Source organism: Cyprinodon tularosa, unplaced genomic scaffold (assembly GCF_016077235.1).
Source record: "Cyprinodon tularosa strain WSP-4 unplaced genomic scaffold, ASM1607723v1 ctg246, whole genome shotgun sequence".
In the NCBI taxonomy this organism is placed as follows: domain Eukaryota; kingdom Metazoa; phylum Chordata; class Actinopteri; order Cyprinodontiformes; family Cyprinodontidae; genus Cyprinodon; species Cyprinodon tularosa.
Genome location: NW_024038913.1, coordinates 1,505,989 through 1,523,071, shown reverse-complemented (window position 1 = coordinate 1,523,071; position 17,083 = coordinate 1,505,989). Strand labels below are relative to the sequence as shown.

Below are 17,083 nucleotides of genomic sequence, written 5' to 3'. Positions count from 1 at the left end.
ACTCTTGTTTTGTTTTTTTTTACAAAGTGAATAACAATAATAGATCAATTCATTTGAAGGCTTTTTACATCCTTACCATTCAAGCCAACAGTATTATCAAGGATCTGAACCTTCAAAAAGTTCAATAAATTCAGAGATACAGTTGAAATAAGTGGATCTCTTGTGCTACATTCCTCAACATACAGATGTCCAATGCATCCTGAAAGTATCCACATTACTGCACTTTTGCTATGCTTAGTTATGTTAAAGCCTTATTCCAGTGGGCATTAAAATAATCTCTATTGGTAGTACCTGATTATGACAATGAATAATATTTATATATATGTATTTTTTTTGTTGATTACAAGTAGAAATAATATTTATTGATATAAATATTTTACAGCCTTTACTATGAGGCTCAAATTTGTATTATCTTTGAGATTATTTTACAGCCTAAATTGAGTCCACCTGTAATAGTCGGATAGCAAAGCCACACGACTGTCTATATAAGGCTCCAGAAGTCACAAGTGTCTCAGAGCACACACACAGCCAGCATGAAGTCCAAGGAATAGTCTGTAAACCTCAGAGGCAGGATTCTCTTGAGGCAATGTTCATCACCAGACAAATGCTATCCCCATGGTCAAGCATGGTGATGGCAGCATTATAGTTTTTTTTTTCTTACTGTCAGAAACTGGCAAACTAGTCAGGATAGGGGAAAAAATTAATGCAGCAGTGTACAGCGACATCTTAGATCACTGTGCCGACAGACTTTCAGCAGGAAAATAACCCAAAGCAGAGAGCCAAGATCCAATTCAATATCTATGGAACAGCTACATCCTTCCTGATGAAGAAGAATGAGTAAAACTTCCTGAAAATAGATCTGCTAAGCTTGTGCCACCTTGAAAAAGACTCATGGCTGAATTTGCGAACAAAGGTGATTCAACAAGGTATTCATAGGAAAGCCTATGAATAGTTATACATAAGAGTTCTGAGGAAAGTCATCAATAAAAGAATATCTGGAATAAGGCTCTACTGTACATGTGGTCAATTGTGCAGCAAAGTTAATACTCCCCTGTTGCATTGTACAGTAATACTACAACTAATTTCTTATTACTATTTGTTTATCTTTCAAAGTCAAGGACATTTAAAATGGTGTCAAATGATATCCTTGTAAAATTTTCCTAAACGCAAAAAATAGACCATTGCTACGTCTAACCAAAATTTTTGGCACATTGTCATTAGCAGCAGTTCACAAAGACACAATTGGTCTATATATTTTTTTCTGAATAAAAACAATAAAAGGAAAACATTTTGTTAGAGAATATGTTACTATCAGCAAGCTGAAATTATTGAAAAGAACATTTTTAAAATGCTTCACCAACTACTGCTAAAGAGCTTTTTGAAGTGGAATTTCTTAATACCTAAAATATAAATTTTACAAATCTACTATGTAACAAATATACAAGCAAACATCTACTGAACCTATAAAAATATGCTTCTTTAAATCCATTCAGCTGGGATTTATATTTAGAGTTCATAAAAATAAATCTTTAGACATGGATTTTCAGCATAGCCTGCATGATAGAGGTTGATGCTGCCAACCAGACTCCTTTGCAGATCCTCTCAGCAGTTTCTAAATCACCAGTGACCATTGGTCCAGTGCTTTCGCAGTTTAAACTGCAGCTGCTCACCGCCTGCATCTCCTCTCAGAGCTTCTTGATGATCCTGATATTTGACCGACACTTTGGACATCTGTGTGTGGTGGACTTGAATCTTTTCATGCAGAAAGGAAGGAGGCAGCAACCGGCCACACAGCTGCAAAAATGAGAGCAAAACAAAAACTGCAGATGACAACAAAAGTGGAAGTGGCTGAGCAAACAGGAACAGGCTCAGCAAAATCTAATTATGTGCTTAGGCAAATATTTCACCAACAACCCAAATGGAAGGGAAAGTGCATACCCTATCAAAGCCATCATAAAACAAACAAGCCAGGTCACGCTACTGACGGAAGACAACGTTTCTGTTATGACAAACTGTTTGCACTCTGGGCACTGTGTCCTGGCAGATTCTGTAGGAAGATCTCCAACATCCAGAATAACTTCTGGGGCTGTAAGAATACAAACAAATTTATAAAATGTGTCTCTTTTATTTTTAACCAGGATTAAATATACAGCAGAACTGTAGTCGTTAGAAATCATTCCCCAATATCACATCTGCACTTGGTCCATATAATTGTGCCTTGCTTTGCAGCCTCTCCAACGAGTATTTTCGGAGGCTTGCTGACTCACCGGGGTAAGCAGGAGGAGGTTCAACAAAGAAAATTTTAGTTTCAGGAACGTCAACATTAGTATTCTTGTTAGAACTGCACTGTATATCTGACACAAAATAAAAAACAAAATTAGTTACAAGACTCAAGCATGAAAAACGTTGCACTCGGTTTGGGACACTCACCGTGCTCACCACTGTTGTGTTTATTATCTTTTGCATTTAAGATATTGTCACAGTTATTTTGGAGATCAGCCTTCTTTGTCCTCAGCTCTCTCAGTCTACTGTCAATGTAATTGATCTCTTTTTCCGTAGCAGCTGCTTCCTCTGTTAAGAAAACAACAGCGAGGAACATTCAAAGAACATATGTCAATAACTTTAGAAGATTCATTTGCTGGGATTCCACTACTCTTACCTGTCTGTCCAAATTCAGCCCGATTCCTCAGCTCCTGGAATACACACAAGATTTTCCTTCTGTCCTCAAGCTGTTGAATCTTTAGTGAAATCTCCTTCAGGTCCACAGATATGTTGTCCACCTCATCAAGTGAAGAATTCATGGCGGCAGCTGAAAGATTGGCAGACAATGTGAGCAATTAATGCTTTTGTTCTTTGCAGATAGTGCCTTCTGTGGACCTTAAAAGCCTAAAAAGAAAGACCTAATTTTTCTGATTTTACTTCTCTGTAAGTTTATAGTTTGACAAGCATTGAGTTTGAGATTCTTTAGGCTACTTCGGTTCTATATGTTCTAAGTGAAGCTTATCATTTTACAGGTTTTTCTCTATTCAGGCCTGGGTGTCACTTGTTAAAGTAAATGCAGCCATACAAAAATAAATCATTTTCATTATCTTAAGTTTGTGTATAGCTTATTGTCAAATTAATTTCTATTAATCGCTTGTGTTTTGTTTTTTCTTAATATAAATAATTTGTGTGTGTTTGCCAATTGGTTCGTTTGCTATTTGCTTGTTAAATTAAACTTTCTTTTTTATCTCTTTACATTTTTCCTTGTAAATCTTCTTTTGTGTTAATATTTCAGAAATAACCATTTAAAAATCTCAGATATCAGGGTTATCCAGTACTCTCCTAAGCCTCATTTAGCTCCAGCCTGAGATGAAAGTTTACTTTTTCCACATAGGTTTAAAGTAGTTTTTGAATGCTTCTGCAATAACCACTTTAAAGTAAACAACTTGATCCTCGGATTCTGAGACTGGTTCTGGGGTTTAAATGGTTGGTGGTGATATGGTTTTGATATGAGTGGTGATATAAGTTTATTTACATTTTTATTTATTTTTTTAGTATGTCTCTTCTAAATCAGAAAAGTTCATTTCTGTTCTTTTTTATTTCTAAAGGGGTATAAAAAACATTTGTTCCACTACATTTCATTCGTAATATTTTCCTAAAAGCCGATATCCAAAGTTACCACTAAACCATTCCCCATTAGAGGTGGTAAGGTGCAGTGAGATTTGTGTTGTTTTGCTTCTAGGCAAATTTGACATATTACACTTCAGCTTTTTCCCTATATGGCAGAACGGACACATTTACTTTTTAGTTTTCCCAGGCATACACCAGAAGTGTGGATGCTTGTCATTCTGTGAAGGCTTTTGTGTTATTCTGAGTTCTTATGGACAGAAGGTACTGTTTGATTGCCATGTTTTCTTAGGGCTTAAGTGAGTTATCAAGAAATTCTTTTTTCACTGTTTTTAGAAAAGTGAAGGGATCGACCAAAAAAAAAAAAAAAAACTCATCTTTGCTTCTTTTTAAATAAAAAAACACTTACTACTTTTACTTTCCCAATTATTGGGAACCATGTCCTGACTTTTATTCAAGTACTTTCTTATCAGTGACTTTCACTTTTAACAAAGTCATTTTCTGTTGTCATATTTTTACTAATATTTATTTTTGGATTACCTTATACAGCTAATATGGACAGTATCCCTTTCAAGGGTCATTATCTGAATTGGAGATTTAACGCCTATGTGGGAAATGGCAGTGATGCCTGCAAGGGCGTTATTGGAAAGAATGGGCACCTTGATTTTAAACCCCATTATCTGACTTCTGTGCTAGAAGCAGATTGACATTAATAAAAACAATGCTCACACAACAGTTAGACTCATTATCAAAGCTCAAGGAGGTGGTCGAAAAAATCCATAGTGGCAAAGCTTTGGCGATGGATGCTATCCGCTCTTTTTACTTCAGGTCCGTGGAGATTGTGGGGCCTTTGTTGCTGAGAATCCTCTATAACATCACTTGGTGATCAGGCACAGTGCCCCTGGACTAGCAGACTAGTGGCCCCTCTTCAAGGGGGAACGGAAGGTGTGTCAATTTTCAGAGGCACCACACATCTCCGTTTTCCTGGGAAGGCCTTTGCTGATCAAACCTCGGCTTTAGGAGGAGCAGTCAGGTTTTAATCCCATTCAGGAAATGTTGGACCAGCTCTACATCCCCTGCAGGGCGCTCAGGTTTAGGTTTTATTTAAGATTTCCCCACTAGTGTGAAAGAAGTAGGACAAATTTCAACCCCACAGACTTATATTTACAGAGCATAGTCGTCAATAGATCTCTTTATTTTTGTAAAAGAAACAACACAACAGAAATGTAAATTTTCTGGTTTAGCTATGTAACCCTCAAAGTCTACACAGACTAACTTTAGTGCATAGAAACATTTATTTGGCATTGAAATGGTTTCCCTATTATTATCCCATTAAAATAATCCTGAAACTAGTTTTAGCATTTAAAACCTACACAGTTCCTGTTTTTGTCTCCACCAAGAAACCTTCCACTGTATAAACGGGTGGTAAAAAATTATAAAACCTGAGTCTTAATTAACTGAGATCATATATGTATATATGATCATATATGTATATATATATATATATATATATATATATATATATATATATATATTTATTTTATTTATTTATTTATTTATTTTTTTTCCTCAAATCTACAGAGAAATACATTCTATAAACAAATCTTAGGTTTATAAGAAAATATCTTATAAACCTGTTAAAGCAATAAAGATATAAAAATACATACCACTATGAGAAAATTCCTGTTCTTACTTTGCTGCTTCCGCTGTCTCCTTCACAGGTGAAATATATCATGTGAACAAGTGAATACTGTTCCCATCTTGCAGGAAATATTCAAATCATTTGGGCGGTGTTTATAACTCCCATTTTTGCCAAATGCTACACAACCCTCTGAGTGACATGGAAGAAAAGGACACAGACATGTGCTCGCATAGTAAAAATCCAAATAGATTTTATTGTAAAAAAATAAAAAAATGACATTGTATTTATTCAGATCACACGTATTTAATTTGATAGGAAGAAAATGTTACAAAATATATAAAACCAGGAAATATCTATGAAAAAGTGTACAAAAAAAAGGAATAACACAAAATTGTGTTTATTTTTTAACATTTGACGGTGTGCTTTGCAGGAAGTCGTGTTTATCCTCCACATGAAAGTAGATGTCGCCTGGGTTACTTCTTTCTGAGTCTCTTCATAAACGTCACTTCATCTCGGTTCCTGATCCCATAACTAAAGATGAAAATTTACCAAAAAGTTTCAGAGAGTTATGATCTTAGAATAGTTACATCAAGGCGTAAGTATAAACACTCACTCTTTAAGCCTCATAGTGTCATCTTCAAGCTTCTCGCCTTGAAATACCAGGTGGAAGGTTCTCCAAACATATCTCCTGAGAAATAAAGGGGAACAGCGTTAAGTTATTTACAGATCATTGTTTATTTTCTTGTGTATGTCAGCATCCTACCAGCTGATATGTTTGACTCCGCCTTCTCGCTGCTGTTTGAGTTCCATAAACCTGCGAATGGCATTCTTCAGATCCAGGACTGTAGCATTCTGGACAACAACTATGGCTATTTTAATGAGACAGATAGAGAGACATTATAACCAGCTATCGACAACAATTTAGTATAAAGATGTTACCAAAAAATAAAAACTTACGCATTATTTCACCATCTGCCTTTAAAACCTTAACGGTCATCGCTTGGCCGTACTCCAGTGCAATCTGGGAATTCACCTCTTCAAGGGTGACCTGAAAAAAATAAAGAGCTTCAATGAGCATTTAAATCCAACCTTTCTTACAGGTCTTCCATAATTACGATGGGAGAGCTCTGAAAAAAACGACCACAGGAAGATATAACAAGAACAAAAAAGAAGAGTTTAAACACTAAAAGTGTTTATGTATATGAAAATGTCCAAACTTTGTGGGAATGTTATGTTTTCTCCATATTTGGGACAAAATTCAACACATAAATAAGCTTTTAAAGGGCCTATATAATGCAAAATCAACTTTTTTTAGCTTTTAAATATTTTCCTTGATCAAAATCAGTCAGGGTGGTATTTCTTTTGATTCATGCAACTCTGAGTTATCCTCAGAAGTTCTGCTGTCTGAGAAGCAGCTCCTCACTGTCCTGAGAAAACACGTGGCTGGAGAATACCTACAAAGGAATTAGGTCTGGAAGGGTAGGTTTACTTTAACAATGATTTAAATACATTTGCAATGCAATCTCAAAGTTAAGAAGAAACGGCTTTTAGCTGCTTATCTAGACATGGCAGAAGCCTCCATTTTTTAAGCAAATGTCTACACCATGAAAATCTGTTTTTGCCCTCAAGAGGTCTCTGCCTTTTTACAGCCTTCAGAAGTAGTCTGATTAAACAAGCTTCACCCAGAGAGGGAGACATGTCCTAACTTTGATGAAGTGTTTTCCTTCAAGGTTGAAAGAAAACCACTACATTTCAGAACAAATGAATATCCATGTAGCATTAAAGGCCTTATTTACCATATATTTGCCAATAGGTGACTTTGAAAGGCTTAAGAAAAGCAGGATATAGGCTCTTTGAATTCAATTCCTGCTATATGCATAAAATAAAAGAAACACGCACAATAAAACTAAACTAAAAGCAGGGGAAAAGCTTAAGACAATATGCCCTCTAATTTAATCTTTTCCAAACACAAAACTTTAGCTTTAACATTTAGCTATTAAATATGGTGCTGAGAACCATACACACCTGCTTTGTTTTTTATTTGCTACCTTCCTGTATTTCAGGTTCATAGATTTATTATGCAATTTCCTTACATGAAGTGTTGAGGTTCATTATGTCTGCACCAGACATCAAAACCATAAACAGCATTGGAAAAACAACACAAAACCGTGAATGCAGACAAGTCAGATGAACATTGATCTGTTTTTCCATGTCTGCTTTTACTTATTAATTATTATATTGATCTGAAAAAATACAAATGAAAAATTTACTACATATAAAAGAGAAGTGGGTGTAAATATAAATTAGGGCTGCACCAATTAATCAGCCGGCCAATTCAGCCTTAATTATACTTTTGGGAGGCAGTAGATTGGCCTATACTTAGATGTAAAACAGATTTTTCCACCAATCTGATCTACCTCTGTAAAGGTCTAAAAACCACCCATTGTTAATCCCTTAAACTTTAATTTATATTTTTATAACAGCAGTTATTTCAGAGGTTTCTATTGTTTCACTGGCAGTGATTAATGTATTTTATTTTATTTTTTAAGATAAGAATGAAATATGTCGTGTCATGATTTTATAACAGTGTCAGTTGTAAAATGAAATCTGCATTGGTCAACATCAGAATCGGCATGTTAGGCTTTTTAAAGATCGGGAATTGATTATTAACCAGAAACCTGTAATCAGTGCACCCCTAGTATAAATCAGGGATTTTAAGGGTCTTATTCTAAAGAGTAGCCAATGTTTGTATCCAAGACAAATTTCCTTTGGATGATAAAGACAATCTATCTGCAATCACATCCAAGCGAAACAGAAACAGGCAACTCCCTCAATTCTAATGTAGAATCTCTCCTTGAACCCTCAGCAGTAATCTAAAGGATTAGCAAGATAACGGCGAGAATAACTCAATAACTGAAAACATTTTAGAATTTTTAGAACATCTTAGAATAATGTATTTGCTATGTAGAGCTATTAGCTGAAAACAGAATAGTCATCTATATATATAAATATATATATATATATATATATATATATATATATATATATATATATATATATATATATATATATATTTTTTTTTTTTTTTTTTTTTTTATCAAATTTAAACTTATCTTTGAATGATCATTCAGAAAGGCATAGAAATTATCTATGAAATTTAAAGGTTTGTTTTTTAAAAAAGTCTCTAATGTTAGAAAAGTACTTGGCTGCTACAAGTAATCTGGAAATACTGCAACAAGAAACAAACTTTCCTTTAACTTAAATTATAGTTAGTAAATTATAGGTTTAAAATGTTGCATGTTAAACAAACCACAAAATATAAACTTTCCTGAAAGCAATTCGTTTGTCAAACAGGATGAAGGTTTTGCATTGATTAACAAAAGCGCTTAATTAGATGCGCATCTCTTGCCCAATATAAACTCCGCTTTATATCAACTGGTTTTAATAGAGACAGAAAATGAACATGTCACCAAGAGTTTAATCTTGAGTTAAGCTTTGCAGTATTATTCAACAAAACAATGACACGTTTTTTTTGTTTTGTTTTTTGATCCTGCACACCTGTATTGGTAAATCACAGAGCAAAGGGTCCTGCACAAGTCGAGCCAGTCCCTCCTCGAAAATATCCAGGATCTCCGAGTGCGGGAGAGCATCTTCATCTTCATCTTCTTCCTCTGCTGTTGCTGCCTCCTGCTCCTCTGATGACAGCTTCTCCTTTTTCACCTCCTCCTCATTAAGAATCTCACCCTCTGCGCTTAGATTATTCTCCGTCTCCATCTCAAACCTTACTGAAATAATTCAACAATCAGACAAAAGTCCGATTTAATCCGAAAAAAAGACGAAAACAAATAACTAAACATGTTATCTCCTAAGAGCGAGGTGATTGTTTTAATGTGGAACGCTCAAAATATACATCCGGTGGAAAAATCGAAATCCTCAAATAGTGTTCCGCTTAATCAAAATAACATTTCTTATGATACGATCATACATAAATAATATTTTGTACGTTGTAAAACATATACAATAATTTAACTTAATAAAAGTTGCTAAATCTTTTAAAATAATTTTCATTTGTGTGCAGTTTAACCACCAGGAGGCTCCTTCACCGTGTTTCCTAACGACCTGCTTTATGTGCTGCACTTCCGCTATGAAACGCAGCAAATGTTTGCGTCGAGATTCTAAACGATTTATTTTCTCTTTGAATTGATCCGGACTTTGTCTTGTCAGAATGTTACTGTTTTGTCCAACCTGTGGGAATGTTTTAATAGTCGAAGAAGGACAAAAATGTCTTAGATTCGCCTGTAACACTTGTCCATATGTGCACAACATCACTAGAAAGGTAAAGAAAGCGATTTTCCACCGGTGTTGTGTTGCTATACCTTCTTGTTTTAAACTTTTATTATAAGTTAAATTTCTTTTTTTTTTTCCTTCGCAGGTAAACAACAGAAAATATCCCAAATTAAAGGAGGTGGATGATGTTCTTGGTGGTGCTGCAGCCTGGGAGAACGTGGATTCAACTGCAGGTTTGTAAAACTACGTTCAGATATATATTTAAAAAGCGATCACCTTACCCTTGTTTTTTATTGTCTTGGGCAAAACTATACTTTTTAGTATACCTTTTAACCAGGTAGTTCTGAGTTGAGTTTAAATCATAATTTTTAAATAAATGCTTATAAAATTATCCGTTTAAAGCACAAGGGGTAAATAATATAGATGGTTTAAGAACCATTACCATCACTGAACCATGTGTATATAAGATGTAATATATATAACGCATGTACCTAAAATCTCAAATATTGGCATGTTAATAGAAGCAGAATGCTTCAATCTAAAGTTTTTGTAACCCATTGGTTATTAATAAAGGGTTCAGTTATTTTCATGCCTATTGCTCTTTAGTATTTTTCCATTTGGGGAATATTTATCAAATCTTTTATAACAATCCCCACTTCAAAATAAGCATTAAAAGTATATATTATTCATGCTGATATGTATATAATCAATATCTTATTGGTCAGTTCTCAAAGGTGCAATATCAGTATTGTATCAGAAATTAAAACTTATCAGGACACCCCTAGTAAGTGGCATTTTATTTAAGAATGGTTTACCTAAATTTCAATTATGTTTTCAAAAATAAAAATGTCACTGACACTTTACCACGTAAATGAACATCTTGGCAGGAAAGTAAAAATTCAAAATGTTGGATCAAAGTAATTGCTAATTTGCATTTGTGTTTTTGTACAGAAACTTGCCCCAAGTGTGAGCATCCCCGGGCCTATTTCATGCAGATCCAAACCAGATCAGCTGACGAGCCGATGACGACCTTCTACAAATGTTGCAATGCACAGTGTGGCCATAGATGGAGAGATTGACTGTTTTGTTTTATTGTGAGAGGTTTAAGTCATTTTCTGATTCTGCTCCATCTCTTGAGAACTGCTTCCCTTAAAATTAATATTACATTTGTTTGCCACTTCTCCAGTATAATAAACATAAGATAATAAAGGACGCTTTCTTCATGACTTTTATTGATAAAATATTACCTGTGTACAACAGTCTTGTAAACTGCCTTACATTGTCATACATTATCACGGACATAGCAATGCAGATTTCACAATAAGAACATTTCATTGCAATCCTTTGATTTGCACTGATTTGTCAGTCTCAAGAAAAACAAAATAAGTAGGATGCACATTGATCTAGGGAGCCAACTCTTCATAGGCATTAGTGAACAAAGGATTGGACATGCAGTGATTGTGCACTAATCATTTATTGGCAGAAGATAATTCTGTGGAACTTAAGTTGATTTGCAGTCATTTTAATTTTCTCTTAATTGAAGCTTAAAGTATTTGCAATCTAACATGCATCAGAGCAATGCAAATAGACTTAATGAACTTGAACCAAGGTTGATTTTTGCATCTATATTTAGTGCATCAGTCTGCCAAAGTAAATGCCATTACTAACATGCCATGCATGTTTTCCCCCTATCAGTGAAAAAAAAACATACCTCATACTTTCAACATGTTTTCAGTAAGTGCATGTTCATTCATTTCACTGAGCTAAAGACCAAATAAAGATGCTTCTACTTATAATATTCTGAAAAACAAAAGGGGCTAGCAGTGGATGTGAAAATTAAAGTGCAATTGTTTATTACAAACTAAACATGGACAAAGTTAGTAACAGCAAAGCAGCAAGTCACTGGACATAGTGACTGGACAAAAATAAATACAGCATGTAATAAATGCATCACTTTTAATCTTTAATTGGATCCCATAAAACCAAAAGAAGAAAAGAAGAGAGATCTGTGAGGAAAAGAAAATGCACAGAAGGTTCACTAAACATAAGTGTTATAACAGACTGATACATTTCTAGGATGATCAGGAAGAAAAAAAAAATCTCACAGTTTGAGTAACATTCACAAATTACTTCAAATAAAGTTAGCATTTTCACAGCATTATCTAACTGAGGCTAGCGTTTTTTCTTTTACTTCTTGACATGCATAAGATGAGAACGTCTGTAGGCTCACAGCTGTCCCTGCACTACTGCAGCCCTTTCATTTCCTCATTCTTTATATATCGCACTTTATCTTCAGCAGACCATAGGTTTCGAACATTTCAAATCCTTGTTTATACATTTCAGGAGGTTGCGAGAGATACACACAGTAAATATCCTGCAAACTTATGAGAAAACTTCACTTACGATATCATAGGGCTACACAAAATGGGATGGAGCTGGGGTTTCCTGTCACTACCAGCAGGGGGAGCTGAGAGTTCGTGTTGATGTGTGCATGTACATGGTTCTGTGGCAAGTAGCTGTCCGTGGTTAGCAGATGCGCTTGTATGTGTAGATGTAGCCCTTACAGTTAGGGCAGGTGTGTGTAACATCCTTGAGGTCATCAATCAGACAGGGAATCAAGCAGCAGCCAAGATCACACCTGGGAGCGAAGAAAAGAAAAAGATACCCAACAAAATCCACCAATGGAGAATATAAGTTGGTTGAAAATGTGAAATAATAAGGATTGTCTCAACACTGGAAGAAAATGCTATTCTTTGCACCTGCACAACAGATGAGGTTTGCAAACAAAACATTCAGCGCAGTGGCACGCACTGACTTTTTGAACTTACCCTACGAAGAAACAGAAGAGGCAGAAGAGGGTGTTCATGAGCCCGACATCATGAGAGATGCGGGTGACGATCGCCTGCTGACAGTGCGGACACACGGTCTGCACTGGTGAGGTCTGAAACATTTCGCCCTGCAGTACTGTTACAGTGGTGGCTGCACCCGGAGGAGCCAGGACGGTCGCTGTGTGTCCTCCCATGTGGACAAAGTGGCTGGGACCTGGGCCCATCTGTCCTGGTACTGGCTGAGCGAAGTGACCCGGTGGAGGCGGGTATGGGCCGCCTGCAGAGAATGAATCCAAAAAAGTAGAGTATTGAATATGGAATATAAGAACCTTGTAGAGAAGGCTCATTTGACATGGTTACACATCAATGTGCAAACAGAATTTACAGCCAGTGAATGCAAATGACAAAAAAATGGATAAACGATTTAAATGAGTTTCAAAATAAAATATGAACAATAAATAGTCACTGATGTTATTCCTAGACTGGGTCAAAACAAGAGAATACACCTCCTCTCATATTCTATTATCCACATACACACAGAGACAGCGTGATCAACTGTGTTTTCTGGTATCTACGGACAAACTTCTGCACCTTGTAGTGGTGGAGGCATTGGATGGGCAAAGTGACCTGGTGGTGGTGGGTAGGCCATACCTGCAAAGATTGAATTTAGGAAATAAAGTATTAACAGAAACAAAAAATACAGACTGAAAAGATCATGAAAAAAATTAAAGAAACTGAAAAAAAAAAAATAACTTTAAAAAGGAAAGTGATAAATGCGGTGACAATAAATGATGTATTTACACAAACAGTATAAAAAAAAAAAAAAAACAGAAATCACAAAAAGCGAATGTGCCATGGGTTCACTGAATGCTGTGCGATGTTTGGTGGTAGATTGAGAGATTCACAGACGCAGTAACATTGTAATTACAGGTTGTTTACTGATATTTGAGGACGAACTTTATCACCTTGCATCGGCATGGGCATAGGCATGGGTCCTTCTCCTGGGACATGTGGAGGTAGGAAGCCGGGTTGTGGACCTTCATAAGGGGGAGGACCATAATCTGGAAGCATGGGTTGACCTTGTGGCTGAGAAGTTCGTACTGTTTCTGAAAGATCCACAAAAATACCTGTCTACCTGAATTCAAGAATTATTTCAACGACTTTTAAACTATGCTAAAATAAAATCCAAGCTGATGATATTAACATTCCACTGTAATAGAATGTTATCAGCTACTTTTGTTTGAACACAATTGATTATACAGTAGGGGTGTAAATCACATCCACCATGGCGATTCGATTCAGTATCGATTTCCTGACCCAACGATTCGATTATTTTCGATACTCAAGAATACACCACGATTCGATTCGATTCGATTAATCGATTAATTTTTTTTTAATTATTATTTTTTTTTTTACACCTTACAGGCTAAACAAAGTTTCAAGTTTGAAATAAATCAATGAAAGCTGTAATATCATTATGCATTTTCTTTAGAAACAACAGCAAATAACAGAAGTAGAAAAGTTGCATCAAAAAATACTGCAAAAATACTGCACAATATCAGTGTAATGAGTTCAATGCAATACCTCGGCTCCAGAGAAACTGTCCAACATATTTTTTTAGAATGTAATAAATATACTCAGGAAAGAGAGATGTTGCGTAGAGAGTTAGACAGGAATAAAAATAAACTAGATATAAGGAAATTGTTTCAAAGGTCATCTGGGGATGTAGTTTTTGGTAGTATTTTTAATTTTCTAAGAAGAACGGGTATTTTAGGGAGAATATAATAGTTTGTCTGGTCCATACTCCATTCTGGAAGGTGGCGGTAATGCACCTATAAGTTGTTTGCCAACCGCCATTAAAAAAAAAGAAGAAGAAGAAGAAGGCTCCAGTGTGGACGTCACCGCCCCCTTGAGAGACGCTCCGCTGCACCTCTCCCAGATTGTAGCTGATTGCAAACAGTGCACCAGACAGGAGGCCGGCTTGTTTTGTTTTTATGACCGAAATTGCGGAAAACAACTCTTGAAGTTTGACCCGCTAGATGAGCGAGGTGCGCGAGAACGCTGGGACCCTTTTTCCAGCTGAATCTCCGCTCTTTTTGCCCCATTGTCCCTCCGTCGTCGGACTAAACTCGCCCCCACTTCCTCACCGCCTCGGCCGTATCTAGACCCACAGCGTGTAGCCCAGGCCACGCTTCAATACTGAGCATAATTTAAAAATGTCTGTGTGAAGCTTGCTGCAACAAACTGCTGTAAGAGTATAACCAGGAAGCGCGGTAGGAGGGCAAAATAGGTTTAGCTCCACCGCAGCACGGGAGGGAGACTTACGCCCAGGAGTAAATGGATAAAAATAGACCGGAGAAAAAAAAAAAACATGAATCGATTATCTTGCGGACGTGTCGATGCATCGGATCGTCGGCTTTTGGATCGATGCATCGATACAAAACGATTATTATTTACACCCCTATGACACACCCAAAGTGAAAAAGTAATAAAGCGAAACAGATCCACCAAGTGAACTCAGGGAACCAATGAAAGAAACACATTTACAACATAAAGAGATATTAATACAATTAAAAGAAACCTAGTGACAACCAACACAGCTCTACAGCAGCTGAAGTTGTTTCATATATGTCCAAACTGAGGGCAAACATTTATTGGCTGCCAGAGTTCATTACCCACTGAGAGCTCAACAAAGTAAACATAAACATTCACCACAGCCCTGCATGTTTCGCTTCATTACCAGGTTGTCCATTCTTTTCCTCGATGAGAGGGGCACTGGGACCTCCGGGGTACGGAGGGGGAGGGTCACTGGACATACTGGCTGGAGATTTAGGCTCTCAGATGGGCCGGGGTGCGTTGGCAGCAGTCACAGCTTTACGGGTCAGGTTTACCGCTGAGGAATAAAACATGAAATCTTTAATCTCAAGTTTCATCAGACAGTACTAGTCTGTCCTGTGCTACATCAAGGTTAAATGCATGTTTGTCACAATTCCTTTATTATAAACAGCAAGAACGACTATAGTACCCCTCTCACCAGCACCCCTCATGAAACATCTTTAACATCTTATTTCTTAAACAAAGGTTGACATTTTATTATAAAAATTAGCTTTTGCTATATGAAGTTCCTGCTGTTAGCAGCAGCATAGGTTTGTCTGTGTCCACACTTGGACTGAACGATTTTGCTAAAAATTCTAAGCTTCTATTATTTTTAACCAAAATGACGATTGCGGTTTTATTTTGATTTTTCTTTGCATTAACTACAACCTAAGTAAGACGTGGATAAATTATCTAACTTTTGCTGAATTCAGTTAGTTTATAAAGGCCCCATGGTAACATGCCACACTTTGTTCACAAAATAATAAGTAATAAGAAAATGCAGATGCAAAAAAGGATATGAAAATTCAAGGTTTTTGAATTTTGGTTTTTAAATCTTCCTTAAGGATTTGAACATTTTTTGAATTCTAGTATTTAAAAATCGATTAATAATTACAATTTACAATTCCTCTTTAGTAATACAATTTAAAACATAGAATTAGAAAACGCTTTTTCAAGTTGGATTTCAAATTGCCTAATTTCAATGTTACATTTACACTGACTCTCTGGGTCCTCCATATACAGGATCTATGGAATGTAGGAAAGAAAAAAAGCTACAACAGGAAAGTTGAGTTCTTTATCTGCTATGTTTTTACATTCAACAATGACTTTGACAAACTGTTCAATATATAATTTCCCAATATTAGTATGAACACTTAAATCACATGAATCTAAAAAAAAAAAAAATACCCACAACAAATATGTAAATGTAACAAATGCAACAGTTGTTTTTTTTTCCTAGTTCAATATTATCACTTTTTATTTTTTAACTCAAACTTTATGAATTGTAAAAGCACAAATAAATAACAAGGGCTTAATTTCTATTTTTTTCATGATGAGGTTGGCACCCCAAATGTAATTCATTAAAATCTAGTTCAATATCCTCATTTTATTTAGTGTATAATAATCAAAAAATAAAATGATCGGATAAATCAAATAAGCTTTTGAAAAGCTTTCCTTAAATAAGCCACTATTGTTTTACTTTCTTCTAGTCAAAGCTGCTTATAGCACCATGAATAACTTAGTTATATAACCTTTACAGACGGAGGTCAGCGCAGGTTTAACAGAAAGGTGTATAATTTGGTCAAAACACACTGCTTACATCTATGTAAGCTAACAAATTTAGTAACTAAGAGAAAACGGTGGCTACATGTCTGTGTAGAAACACGTTTAATGAAGGATCTTAATGCGGCAGAGGAAGGACTTAGCAGCGCCTAGTTGTGCTCATCTGTTTAAGGAACTTAAAGACATCGCTGCGCTTTGAACCCAAACGTTAAAAGCTAGCTCCTGTTAGCTGTAATGCTAACTAACGTCGCCATTCTGGATATAGAAACGAAACTAAAGCTGTGAGGGGGGACACAGGACCCAGATAACAAACAGAGAGAAGTCCCCTGTTCAGTGATGCTGTACAGGAGCAGACAGAGGCTTCCTAGAGGCGTTATTACCTTATTCCAGGAGAAATAGCATCGAGCCGTCCGCGTTGTTGCTAAAGTTGCTTGGCGTTAGCTGCTTCAGTTGAGACGGATTTACAGTGACGTCATCAACCATGGCGTACACGCCAGTCCACTCTGATGGCTAAGAGGTGACGGGACAGTTTTGATGCCCTGTCAAAAATATATATGTA

General features: G+C 36.1%; 4 protein-coding genes across 9 annotated transcripts; 1 reads left to right on the top strand and 3 right to left on the bottom strand.

Moving 5' to 3' along the window:
• Window positions 1-341: 341 nt before the first annotated feature.
• Window positions 342-5,369, bottom strand: LOC119785285. Its single transcript, XM_038287834.1, has 6 exons — window positions 5,277-5,369; window positions 2,660-2,809; window positions 2,431-2,571; window positions 2,268-2,354; window positions 1,939-2,086; window positions 342-1,794 (listed from the first exon to the last, which is right to left on the bottom strand). The coding sequence occupies exons 2-6, from the start codon at window positions 2,799-2,801 to the stop codon at window positions 1,686-1,688; spliced, it is 627 nt and encodes a 208-aa protein (XP_038143762.1). The 5' UTR covers window positions 2,802-2,809; window positions 5,277-5,369; the 3' UTR covers window positions 342-1,685.
• Window positions 5,370-5,533: 164 nt separating this feature from the next.
• snrnp25 (small nuclear ribonucleoprotein 25) lies at window positions 5,534-9,160 on the bottom strand. The gene is made up of 5 exons (XM_038287836.1): window positions 8,810-9,160; window positions 6,209-6,299; window positions 6,015-6,120; window positions 5,865-5,939; window positions 5,534-5,782 (listed from the first exon to the last, which is right to left on the bottom strand). The coding sequence occupies exons 1-5, from the start codon at window positions 9,023-9,025 to the stop codon at window positions 5,725-5,727; spliced, it is 546 nt and encodes a 181-aa protein (XP_038143764.1). The 5' UTR covers window positions 9,026-9,160; the 3' UTR covers window positions 5,534-5,724.
• Window positions 9,161-9,371: 211 nt separating this feature from the next.
• On the top strand, window positions 9,372-10,764 carry polr3k (polymerase (RNA) III (DNA directed) polypeptide K). The gene is made up of 3 exons (XM_038287930.1): window positions 9,372-9,587; window positions 9,684-9,771; window positions 10,490-10,764. The coding sequence occupies exons 1-3, from the start codon at window positions 9,477-9,479 to the stop codon at window positions 10,615-10,617; spliced, it is 327 nt and encodes a 108-aa protein (XP_038143858.1). The 5' UTR covers window positions 9,372-9,476; the 3' UTR covers window positions 10,618-10,764.
• cdip1 (cell death-inducing p53 target 1) lies at window positions 10,749-17,027 on the bottom strand. 6 transcript variants are annotated; one of them, XM_038287923.1, is made up of 6 exons: window positions 16,905-17,027; window positions 15,107-15,259; window positions 13,332-13,472; window positions 12,958-13,017; window positions 12,367-12,643; window positions 10,749-12,176 (listed from the first exon to the last, which is right to left on the bottom strand). In XM_038287923.1, exons 2-6 carry the CDS (start codon window positions 15,180-15,182, stop codon window positions 12,065-12,067), a joined length of 666 nt encoding a protein of 221 aa, XP_038143851.1. In that variant the 5' UTR covers window positions 15,183-15,259; window positions 16,905-17,027; the 3' UTR covers window positions 10,749-12,064. The 6 variants fall into 6 exon arrangements, with proteins under 6 accessions (XP_038143851.1, XP_038143852.1, XP_038143853.1 ...); XM_038287924.1 differs by having other exon boundaries at window positions 13,332-13,427; XM_038287925.1 differs by lacking the exon at window positions 12,958-13,017.
• Window positions 17,028-17,083: the final 56 nt, after the last annotated feature.

Bases quoted from the DNA above. Each gene is read 5' to 3' on its own strand.
- LOC119785285 (XM_038287834.1), bottom strand. From the start codon at position 2,801: ATGAATTCTTCACTTGATGAGGTGGACAACATATCTGTGGACCTGAAG. The intron at 2,355-2,430 runs GTGAGTGTCCCA...ATTTTGTGTCAG, and splicing joins ACACAACAGTGGTGAGCACG to ATATACAGTGCAGTTCTAAC. The intron at 1,795-1,938 runs GTATGCACTTTC...TCATTTTTGCAG, and splicing joins TTTATGATGGCTTTGATAGG to CTGTGTGGCCGGTTGCTGCC.
- snrnp25 (XM_038287836.1), bottom strand. From the start codon at position 9,025: ATGGAGACGGAGAATAATCTAAGCGCAGAGGGTGAGATTCTTAATGAG. The intron at 6,300-8,809 runs GTGTGCAGGATC...TATTTTTTTCAG, and splicing joins TCTGTGATTTACCAATACAG to GTCACCCTTGAAGAGGTGAA. The intron at 6,121-6,208 runs GTAAGTTTTTAT...TCATTAAAATAG, and splicing joins GGCAGATGGTGAAATAATGC to CCATAGTTGTTGTCCAGAAT.
- polr3k (XM_038287930.1), top strand. From the start codon at position 9,477: ATGTTACTGTTTTGTCCAACCTGTGGGAATGTTTTAATAGTCGAAGAA. The intron at 9,588-9,683 runs GTAAAGAAAGCG...TTTCCTTCGCAG, and splicing joins TGCACAACATCACTAGAAAG to GTAAACAACAGAAAATATCC. The intron at 9,772-10,489 runs GTTTGTAAAACT...GTTTTTGTACAG, and splicing joins GAACGTGGATTCAACTGCAG to AAACTTGCCCCAAGTGTGAG.
- cdip1 (XM_038287923.1), bottom strand. From the start codon at position 15,182: ATGTCCAGTGACCCTCCCCCTCCGTACCCCGGAGGTCCCAGTGCCCCT. The intron at 13,018-13,331 runs GTGATAAAGTTC...CAATCTTTGCAG, and splicing joins TATGCCCATGCCGATGCAAG to GTATGGCCTACCCACCACCA. The intron at 12,644-12,957 runs GTGCAGAAGTTT...CATTCTCTGCAG, and splicing joins AATGCCTCCACCACTACAAG to GCGGCCCATACCCGCCTCCA.